The 12191-nt window shown below is 32.3% G+C and overlaps 1 protein-coding gene across 2 annotated transcripts in view; it reads right to left on the bottom strand.

Annotated features, from left to right (window-relative positions):
• The window catches only part of LOC130678752 (acetylcholine receptor subunit alpha-type acr-16-like), a 171817-nt gene that overhangs the window by 35134 nt on the left and 124492 nt on the right, over window positions 1–12191 (bottom strand). Inside the window, exon 8 of one of the 2 annotated variants that reach the window (XM_057486195.1) lies at window positions 5992–6078. The exons of the other annotated variant lie outside the window; for it this stretch is intronic. Within the exon in view, the coding sequence (XP_057342178.1) occupies window positions 5992–6078 (87 nt within the window). The remainder of the gene's footprint in view (window positions 1–5991; window positions 6079–12191) is intronic. 2 annotated transcript variants of the gene reach the window in all.

Raw genomic sequence — 12191 nt, 5'->3', positions numbered from 1 at the left:
TCATTTTTTATCACTTTTTATAAATCAAACGCTCACAGATTCAAAAAAAAATTCAAAACTATCAATCATTGTTATCTTTTACCCAAATTACAGTTACGATAAATTATTCAAACCCAGCGAATAAATAGTATTCGGTAATAAATATGTCTCAGCAGTGGGTAAATTTAATGACGTGAATATTCAAGTGCTTGGTAAGACTAGGTACGCTAGCGAATAATAATAATATAACTGAGCAAGTTCGTACACAGAGAGAACTTTGGATAACGCAATCTTTAGTTGGTGGGTGGTGGTGAGAGCTTGGATGTATGGCAAGTAAAGAGACGAACAAGAACAAGTGGAAAGAGGTAAGAGCGAAAAAGGAAGAGGTTGAGAATAAGGACAGGGTGAGGAGGAAACACAAGCAAGTTGAATAAGAGAGTTTGATGCGAAATGTTCGCGTTGAGGCTCTGGAAATGGATCAAGAAAATGAGGCCCTCTACCACAACAATGCACTGAGGTATCGTCTCAGAAGACGTGATGAGGGAAACCTTGTGGCTAAAATTTATGCCCTAGTCTATCTATTAACTGATACGAATCTGAATGTCTCTGAGGATTATATTGTAGGCGGATATATGTGATTATGAGGAACGGGAGCCCATCTGGGCGAACGCTTTGTTTGGATTTCGTGTCTCGTGAGCAAGATTAATAAATGTTTTGTTGATTGTATAATAATAACATGAATATCAATTGCTGTAATTTTATGACATCACGGCTTGGTGATTAATTTCAAGGGGTGCAAGTCATTTAAAACACAATTTCCGGTGGCAAAATTAACATAATGGAAAATTTTTTAGCACTAAAATTTTAAGTCTACCCGGGTCAAAAATAAGACTTGATTCAGGCTCGCTTCGCCTTATTTTCTTTTAAAGTTATCGATTTGCCGACGATTTTTTGATAAGATCTCGACTTTTTCGACTTGAATTTAATTTTTTTAAACTTTTTGAACTTTTTTCATCTTAGTTTCAACTTATTCGTCTTTACTTTGAGCACGATAGTCATTCACATTACTTTTGACTTGCTAAACCAAGTCGAAAAAAAGTCATTTATTCGCCTTACTTTCGCCTTAATGTATAAAAATTATTTCACCTTAGTTCTGACTTTTACGACTTATAATTTAAGTCGAATAAGTCTAAACCAAGTCAATGTCGACTTGATTTCAACATTTTCGTCTTAAATCGTGACTAAGTAAGCCAGTTAAGTCTAAATCAAGGTGAAAACTTAATTTATTTCATACCTCCGTAAAAAAAGTCGAGTTTGTCTTGTGAAAAACGGCTCCAAATTTCGACTTGGTAAACCAAGTCTAAATCAAGTTTTATTTTTGACCCGGGTCCTGTTGTAACTACAGTAAATTTTTTTCCGTGTATTGTGAAAAATTGTATTATAATTTTTCAATAGAAATTCCACGCAAATTAGACATAATTTTTTTTACAAAAGTATGAGTGTAGACAAAAAGATTTTTTTGAAAATGCATTTCGTTTCTATTTTTAATTTTTTTGATGAGTCGATTGGTTGGATATCCAATTTTACGAGCTCCCATTTTTCCATAGGTCAGTTTCTTTGACAACTGAACTTAAGAATGGGATATAAGTTTATTTGTGATTGAATGTGGATAAAATTTGTTAGTATTTAATTAAAGGGTTTGGAATAAAAGTAAATAGGAGGTAAATTGGATCTGAGAAAAAAATAAACAAATAGAGAGTGCATGAGGTAGTGAATAATAATAAAAAGTATATAATTCAATGAGACATTTCTGGTTGGCTTTTTTACACGATACGATAAAAGTCTACTAGATTATCTGTAAGGAAAAAGCGTGCAGAGTGTTTGAGGAAACTTGCTGCCGCGAGATGCAGACTCGCGCGGAATGAAAAACGGTAATCCCGTGCCCGAAACGTGAGAAGGAATTTAAAATAAGACTCGATGTTGATGCTACACTACCACCAAGTGTTGCCGCATTTCTGTCCTATTTTTCTTATTCTCATATCCGAGTTCTTATTATTATTTATTATTCTTTCTCGGCTACTATTTTTTTCCATAAGTATGAATACTCATTGAAGGTAATTTATCTTGCGGCCGGAATTTTATTTCTTTTAGAAAATTTTTATCCAGACACACTAATGGTCTAGGTAAATTTAAATTAATCATCCCGAGCCCAGCGGAATCGTTTTCTAGGGTCGGTAATTATTTAAACACCGGAAGTGGAATTTATAAATTTCTGTGAGCGTTTGAGTCACTTACCTTTGGCGCAAAAAGTTGTGAGAATTATTTTATCGCTAATTCTTTTTTTTCTTTTTTTAAAGAAAACAAATCGAAAAAACGGGTGAGAAAATAATTCTTAAAGTGTCAAACGATCGTAAGGTGTCCGTTGAATACATTTGTCTGATAAAATAAAAAATAAAGTAAAACCGAGTTTATTTCACGGCCAACTGATTTTCCAGAATCAGACATTTATCTTTCAGAACTTGGCAACAACACAGTTTTAAGTTATCTCACAATCTATGCTTATTCTTTGAATCAATAAATCTATTTAGTGAAAATATATATATTTGAAAGCGTAAACTCAATCGCATGTGAACTTCTGAAAGCGATTGAAATTTTTATATCTTCATATTTTATAAAACTTTATGTTTCTTTTTATAACTTTATATTTTTACGTATCATGGAGAAATAGATTTTTAATTGAACTTTGTATTTTCGTATATCAATCAAATGCCAAAAATTGATTGAAATGTAGACTTTTTTTTTAAATGAAAAAATACTGGCTCGATTTTTTTTTGACCAAATAAAAAAAACGATCAAAGTAATGGAGAAATAATTTGGCAGTCTCGCGAATCGAGTATGAGTTTTTTCGTCGGTTCTGAGTAGTTTTATTTTTTATTTTTGTCTTAGTTTTTTTTAATTTACAGGATTTTAGAGAGTCTACTATTGCTCTCATTCATTTTCATCAGCGATCTTGACAGAATCGAAAAAAAATAAAAAGAGACACCAAGAGAATGCAATCAATCTCAAATCCTTCAGTCGATTTCATCCAACGTCTTTATTTTATTTTATATATCGTCACTATTATTTGTTCTTTTTCTTAATCTCAAGATTACGATAGTAACCGTTTTTAAGACGAAACTTGAGACGATTAAGTTTAGATTAACTATCGATTAATTCAACGTACATATTTTTTTTTACCCACTCTACACTTTACAGCTATATAAGCAATTGATATTTTTTTAAGAGCAATCATTCGTGTCTTTCCCACCCTATAAGCTCATACTATTGCCTTTTTTTACTACCGATCCTTTATACCCTTGTCTATCCTCGGGTCACGTTTTCCTCCCCCCGCCCCAGAACCCGTTGAATTCCAACCGTGTCTGTTAATCGTGAACGCGATTCGTATCGAGCGCGTTTGTCCTCCTGTAAAGAGCTATTCGACAGATTAATTTATCATCGATCAACAAGATCCTTCACCTCTCCACCTTTATATCATTCCATGCATTTTTTTTTATCGTCAATGTTCACCGAGCTGAGGCGCAATCAACAAAAAATTCAAATCACAATTTGTAGGGAGGGGAAACGGGGATGACAGATACACATACATTTTTTTATCACTATTATGCTAAATTTATCACTGTTTATATATATTTGAAAAATATATGACGAATTTTCAATGGCCGCAAAATTTTTATTTTCGTGAAAATGGGGCAGCTTCAAAAATTTTAATTTTGATATTTTTATCAAAATTTTTGAATCCTAGAATTTATAATTTTATCTAGTCCCGGGAAATTTAAAAAAAAATTAATGAATTATTTACGGCGAATTTATCAAAATTTGGGGTATCCAATTTTTTGTATCTCTCCTTTATATATTTTATAATTAAACTGAAATGAATATGAACGATTATTCAAATAATTAATTTTTCTATTTAAATAAAAAACTATCAGAGTCCTGTCTATCTCCTTTTGCGCCGCAGCTCAGTTAAAGTTAAAATATAACATTGAGATATAATTATCCAAGAGATTGTTTTACCTGTAAATGACAGTCTATAGACTGCAAAAGACATTTTATAATAAATGATATATATTATAAATATAAATATATGCATTAAAAATAATATACTCAAGTACATAAAAATAAAAATTGTAAATCAAAAAAAAAAATTAATTATTAGTTTAGTTTAGTTTTGTTATTTTATTTTTTTAGATTTTAATTTCATTTTTAATTTGCTACTGTCGTACGATCGGGCGTTGAGTTTTTCCCACATTTTTATTTCAATGAAATGAAATAAATTACATGTATGATTTTTTTTTAATAATTAATCAAGGCGGTGTGATAGTGCAATAAATTATTAAAGACTATTGTGGACAGAATGAATTCCACTTAATTTACAGAATTATGATGTGCATGATAATAATGTAAGGGAGATTAAATTCATACGCGATGTGTATGATCATAAACGTCGGGTTTACTGCGTCTTGTAATGGGTGTAGTGTATAAAACCCACAAGCTCCTTAATGTTAAATTAAACGTTACCCATCATACCACCGCGCGATATAACAACAAAACACCTCACTAAATTTTTATATAAACTTTCATGCTAGATAAAATAACATCGCGAATAAAATGTTATCTATTTTTATTTTTACTTTGACACTCCTCCTCTCTTTCTCTACCTCTTTTTCTCAAGACCTAGACTGAATTTTTATCACTCACTCTCTTTCTCACACTCATAAGCCCATTGGCGGTAATGATATGACACTATTAGGTACCGAATTAAAAGGTTTTTTAATCTTGCATAAGGATTTTTACGGCTACTTTAAGTGCTTTTTTAACCAAATTACAAAACATTGTTACCAAATAGATCGAACCCATAAAATGCTATTTTTATATTACACCTTAAATTTAAATGGCTTTTTAAATTTATTGCTATCAACTCATCACTATAAATAACAAAAGACCATAAATTATTTCTAACATTTATTTTTTGTTTTTAAAATAGCACTCTATGGTTAAATGGAAAGAGGGGACAAAATGGACCCATTGTAATTTTTTACAGACCATAATACCCGGTGGCAAATTGGGCCAACTAAATTTTTTTAATTATTTTTTATCAATTCAGCTATCGAAGGCCCATTTTACCCCAGATATTTTTTTATGACTGCTGTATTATAGTCGTCCCAATGAAAGCTTGGGATTTTTACTCACCACGGTTTCTTTCCCCACCCTTTAAATGTTGGTTTGGCACATGCGCACATTTAATGACGCATGTGCCCATTCTAATATTATGGTGGTGGGGGAAGAAACTGGTGGGAAAAAATCCCAAGCTTTCATCGGGACGACTATAACAAGAATCCAATTGCGCCATTTTGTTATTACGGGGCCCATTTTGTGGATCCTTTCTCTGAGAACTTACACTGAGAAAAAAAATAACTTTTTTGGCCAAAGTATAATTATTTGAGAAAATGGACTCCTGTTTACTCGTACCAATAAATTATTTTCATTTTTAAGTTCAGTGAAAATTAATTTCTTCGATCGAATTTACTCGCGGAATAAAATAAATCCATTAAATCAGAATTAATGCAGACATTTAATAATTAACCTCCAAAAATTGGTACAAATAATAGATAGAAATAATGAAGATTTGAACAAACGAATAATTTATCAGCTCAAAAAAGTTATTCCATTAAAAAATAAATTTGTTCTTCAGTGTAAAAGTACGCTCGATAAAGAAGTTGCTACAAACGTTAATACTTGACTTTCCTCTTTAGCGATGACTTTTAAGCGTAGTAAAGATGCTCCTTTGGGTAAACGTCTCATCTATGTTAATACTAACGTCAACAGACACTCATACACTGACAGAGACGGTCATAAACTCACAGTACAGCAAAAAAGTGTATAATAAAGACTATTTTATTTCGGGCAACTAGTTTGTTGTTGGAACGGGAGAAAAGAGAAAAGGGTGTATACCTATTAGCGGAACAGCGTCCGACGTCGTCGGCATACTCTCGGCCACGAGGTTCAAGAAGACTGTCAGCGACAGTAGAATGGTCACTCCTGTGGATATCCAGAATAAAGAAGTAAAGTACTGTATAGCTATTAACATCAGACAACTACTTTCTCTAGTATTTCTCTTTCTTTCTTTCTCTTTTTTATTATGTAAACGTTTTTTTTCCTGTTTTTTATTACGTTACTTTTCCAGAGTGTGTAACTCTTATCACTGTAACGCACAAACACGAAAACGAGTTTTCCGGGTCGCTAACTCTCTTGATATTTCCTCTTTACTTTTACTCTCTTATTTTACTATTCGTTTATTTTTTATTTTTAAACTTCTTCGACCTTTTTATTCTCACTCTTGTATTTTATTTCAGGCAAAGGATTTTTGTAACTTTTCAGACTACGGACAGAAGGAAACTGGCGTCGGGAGAAGAGTCTTGGAAAGTTGTTGAGATCATCGAACCGAATGGAGTGAAAAGCGTTTGATGCTACTCTATGGAGATTCGACGAGATTCTTTGTCGATTTTTAAAACGTTCACACACTACTCGCTATTCTCAAGCTGACACTCAAACCAGTTGAAAGCCATTCTTTGGATTTATTTATATTTACTAACTTTTAACGCCTGGACACTCTAACACCCTGACGATGACGTACTGAATTATCACTGATTCACTTGTCGCCTTCAATAAAGCCCACGGCCATTTCTTAGCCCCCGATTTTTTAATATTTATTTTTAGCCGAAAAAAAATGATTTTTATTTTTTACTTTAGACCGCAACCAGATTCCAAAAAACGACTGTTAAAAAAAAGTGACTTTTGGAAAAGTAATTAAAAGTTAACATTGACGGAGATAAAGTAAATTAAAGTCTAACGAGAAAGAAGAAATGTATCCGCAGACAGTTTGTTGACAGAAAACGAGCTTGAAATGAGTAGACGACGATTGTAAATAAAACCTCCCGACAAACTATTTAATCAACAACGACTACGGCTACAGCCACTTTAATAACTTATTCATTATAATAAAATACAGACCCACTTTAGAGCTAAACTATTTAAAACAATTAAACTTGCTGTTATAAATACGAAATTAGTAACAGTTGAACTGGATTCAATCGCTAGACCCTCCGAGTACTAATCACTGCATCAAAAAAAAATAATTCGCCTCGAAAGTTGTAGTACCCTGTAAAAAGTTCAGAGTCCGCGGAGTGGTGTGAGTGATTTGGTGTGAAAATTTCCAACACCGCCGGTGGGAAAGTTACACGAGGCAGTGTTAAATTTTTGGCCGTGTAAAAAACCACCGACGGTGTAAATGTTGAATATTTATGATCATAGAATCATTAATTTATCAACTTCGAACCATAAAATACTTTATAATGGTCGTATAAATATCAATGGCGGAGGTTTATACATTCATTTTAATGATGAAAACAGTTATTGGGAAATTTTTAACTACACCCGGGTCAAAATATCTAGCCTCATCAAACCCAAGTAAGTCTCAATCTAGCTTCACTGAGTGAAGAAAGCATTTTGAGCCTCAAATGATGTTCAAAAAGCCTCAAGAAGCCTCGACTATGTAATTTAAATTTGATTAGTACACTGTAAAAAATCACCGGGGTAACTCCAATCGGTGTAGGTGTTAAAATTATCGGTGTTAAATTTACCCCCGAAAGCGGTGTGAAAATAACGCCGCTGCCGGTGTAAATATTCTGTACCGGTGTTAAAAAAAAATTCTCCGGTGTTATAATAACACCGCTGCCGGTGTAAATATTCTAGACTGGTGTTAAAATAACGCCGCCGCCGGTGTAGATATTCTTTACCGATGTTAAAATATTTTACTTTGGGAATATTTTTACTTACTCGATCACTGTACTTGTTAATAAATAATATTCTTTATTAATTTTCATAGAGAACTGACATTTTTTGTGTTTTATAATCTTTAAAGTTAATACTCCAAGCGGACGCAATTTACCCCACTTTTACACCGGTATTACTCCGTTTTTACACCGGTTACCCCGCTTTTACACCGATTTTACTCCGCTTTTACACCGATTACCCCGCTTTTACACCGATTTTACTCCGCTTTTACACCGGTTACCCTGATTTAACACCCGTATTTTTAACACCGGTGAATTACTCCTCCTACACCGGTGTAATTTTATTTTAACACTGGGCGGAGTTAAAATGAGTCCATTTTTAACACCGCTCTTTTTACAGTGTATTATTTGAGGCTCTTTGATCACCATTTGAGGCTCATTGAGGCTCTTTGAGCATTATTAGAGGCTCATTGATGCTTTTTGAACATCATTTGAGGCTCAAAATGCCTATTTTACTCAGTGAGGCTAGATTGAGGCTAGATATTTTGACCCGGGCACGCAGAGAAGAGAACTTTTGAGTGAAAATGACCCATAAAATTTGGCACTGTAAGGATATCTAGCCAGTAACTAAATTTTGACCATGTTGTTAGTAGAAATTGCACTTCATTTACATGTTATCAAGTAGTATACTTTACAATGCGTATGAGAAAAATTTACATATTTTCCACATGCCCTCACAGTATCATTTTTTGGGTAATTTTTACTAAAAATTTCTCTGCGTGTATATATTTTATGATCAGACACCGAACGGTGTGAAAGATCACACTCACACCGTGTTAGAAGTATACCTCTCGATGATTCACACCAAAAATTATTTACAGTGTAGGCGGTAAAAAAATAACCATCAATAAGAAATAATTACTACCCCTATTGAAAAATTGTTATTCCTCTTAAAAATTTGAATTTTCGATGACTAAGTTATTTTCTAAACTTACTTATGAGCATTCTTTCACTGAAGGGAAAAGAAAAATCACCAGATTTTTTTGCCACCTATGAGATTGCTCAGTCATATTTGCTTACGTTTTTTCCTTGTCATCGAGAAAATAACGATAATTTTGAGAATTTAAACAGCAATAAGTCAAGACGCTGAAAAGTGAGAGGTACAGGTAGTTCGAAAATAGTTATATATATATGAGGTATTTGTACAAGTCAGGCGAGTGGATGAAAAAGCCCACGCGGGAGGAAAATGTTTTGTTTGACAGGAGATTAATGGGACAGACAACCCGTCATTGAATTAACTGAACTTGCGGGGCTATTGGAAGTTGTGAACATCAATAACTTTGTCCAGGTGCCTGGTCAAAATCAACAAGGATCCAATTACTTCTCGCAATTAGTTTCTGTCCGTTTTTCCACACTTTCCTTATTTTACTCTTCCACCCCCATTGGCTCTAGTCTCTTTAAACTCATTACGATCTTCCCTACTCTTAACTAAACCTTTCTCATTACACTATTTTATACATTATACTCTAAATGTACATATAAATTTATATACTATATATATGTATATATATATCCGAAGTCATTTCTCTCACGAATGGGTTTAATTAGCATTTAAATCGCAGTTTCATATGCAGTTATCTCTTTGTGAATCCCAAATTTTATCAACATACTGGGGCCCAAATTACGCGCAACTTCCGAGGAAATTTCGAAAATGTAAATTTTATTAATGACTCATCACACATGCTCGAGATGAAACTCTGAAGGAATTATCTCATTTAAATTTATGATTGATGATGGATGAGTGTGTTATGCATCGAGGTAAATTATTTAGCTTTTTTTTTTTTTTTTTTTTTCAATACTTCGCGGTTTATAATTGAAGATAAAGTACCCGACTGAAATATTGACGTGACCCAATTATTTAATTTTGTTCCATATATTTTATCCACACAAAAACTTATAGTTGACGAGTAAATTTTATTGTGCGATAAAAATTAATATTGACGTGGAATATTAAAAAAAAAAAAAATTAAATATATACACAGAAAAAAAGGATTTCTTAGTGCAAGAAATTTTTATTTGTCCCAAAAAAATTTTTGAATTATAAATTGAAAACTTAAAATTTCTTGGAGCGAGAATAAATTTTTTTAGAGCAAGAAAAAATTTTTTGAACCGATAAATTTTTTCTTGTCTCAAGAAAATTTTTGTTTTCAATTTATGATACAAAAAATTTCTTGCGCCAAGAAATTATTTTTTTCTGTGTAGTAATTAATTAACTGTAAACTATAAGTAAAAATATTTTTCCAATCGCGTAATTGAGAAAGCGAAAAAAAACTTTTTTTTTTCTTTTAACCGGAAAAGTGAAATTTTTATTTTTCAAATAAACAGGAAAGGCAGAAAGGAAATAGTAATATAATAGGGATAATGTCGTTTTATATAGATATATATGAGATGGTAATAAATGGGATAGTACTCAGTATATTATGCGTGTTCTCGTATAAGTAAAAAGTGGCTTTCATATTGAAATTCCATTGGTCGGTTTTATAGCGGACATTCGATCGAAATGATCATTTCGCATTCAATATCGCCCGTGGAATCTTTTTTACTTTTTTACAACCTTCATATGCCACAATACTTTTTTTTTTTTTTTTTATTAACCTACAGTTTTTATATCTGCACTGGGAGTTTTTTAAAAAGTTCAATACTCATGCGAATAATTTAAACCCATCAAAGAAAGACGAAAAAACAATCCATTAAATATTATATATATTTACGAACCAATATCGTTAATTCCACTCGGTTACTTTATTTTCATTCGATTAATCGAGGGAATAAAATATTAAATTTAATGTCTCACTATAAACTGTAATTTCCACTTAGTAAGTTTATGATGACAAGTTGTAGCCTAAACTTTTCAACTCCATTTCGCTAATGCTTTGCACAATCTCAGTAATCGACAAGTTTAAACCTCTGCTATCTTGTTGCAGATGTCGTCTAGGTAAAACGCAAAACCACTTAGTAATTGGATGTTACCGGTTTATATATTTAATATACTCTTTGCACTCATACATATCTATAAATACTTGAGTGTATTTTGATAAATCTGATTTTGACATATTTTGCATAGATCTTTTATTGACATTAATCAAATTGACGAGCGAAAGTCATTTTATTTCAAATATATAGAGCTGAGGAAATTCCCGTCGAAATCTAAGGCATACTTTGAACCTAATTTAGATTTTTTAAGACATAATCATTGTAAAAGCTTGAGATGAACCAACTTAGACTTACCAAGTCATGAATTAGAACTACAAAGACATATATTGTGATTGTGAAACGAGCGAACTCTGAATTTTTGAATCGACTCCTGTTAGTCCCAGACTGCCTGTGATCCAATCCACCCTTGGGATTTGTTAGCCTACTGGAGAGATGACTGGATCACTTGCATCACTTCTCCAGTAGTCTGGGAATTTTACAATTTTGCCTTTTTATACACAGAAAAAAAAAGTTATCTTGAGTCAAGAAAATATTTTTGAAGACAAACGTTTTCGGGAACCAAGTCAAGATTTTTTTGAGCCAAGAGAATTCGTCTTGGTTGGAGAAAATTTCTACTTTATCTGAGAAAATTTAGGTCTCCAAAAAAATTTTCTTGAGTCAAGAATATTTACCTTCAGTCGAGAATTTTTTTTTTCTGTGTAGTATTTCTTGCAAGTCCTTCCATTAGGTCTAATTCATGCCTCCATAAGTCTAAGTAGGTTCACCTCAAATCTTTGTAAGTACACTGTAAAAAATTTTTTGGACCCAGTGTAGTGTACATGTCTCGGTGTAAAAATTTTGGTGTGAAAGTTACATCAAATTCAGTGTTAAATTTGGGCGGTGTTAATTTAAAATTTTTACACCGTCAAGTGTGTAAACGTGTAATTTATGATATTTTTGTGTTAAAAAAATTAATCATAAAAATATTTATTTATTCAAAATACTATTTAATATATATATAAAATTAATGTAGTTATTGATAAAGTAGTTGAAAATATTCACTGATCGTTTGTTGCTCATTAATCAAAATTACAACGAGTAACACGGAATGGTGTAAAAAAAGTAGATTACACCGTGGAAAAATTAGACGGATGGAAAATTCACACCAAGATAACTTTACACCGTTATTTCACATTACAAGGCCGTGTAACGTCCTCCGGGTCCGTTTTTACACCGAAATTTTTTACAGTGTATGTCCATTCCAAACTTTTGCAATGATCGTTTCCAATGCTCGTTTAAGTTGAAATTATGCCTCAGATTTCGACTCAGGCGGTGATTAATTTTGTAGCGATATTAGAAAAAAGTGATTATGAAGTAATTAAAATT

This window comes from Microplitis mediator, chromosome 2 (genome assembly GCF_029852145.1).
Source record: "Microplitis mediator isolate UGA2020A chromosome 2, iyMicMedi2.1, whole genome shotgun sequence".
In the NCBI taxonomy this organism is placed as follows: Eukaryota; Metazoa; Arthropoda; class Insecta; order Hymenoptera; family Braconidae; genus Microplitis; species Microplitis mediator.
This window is presented reverse-complemented; position numbering and strand designations above follow the sequence as displayed.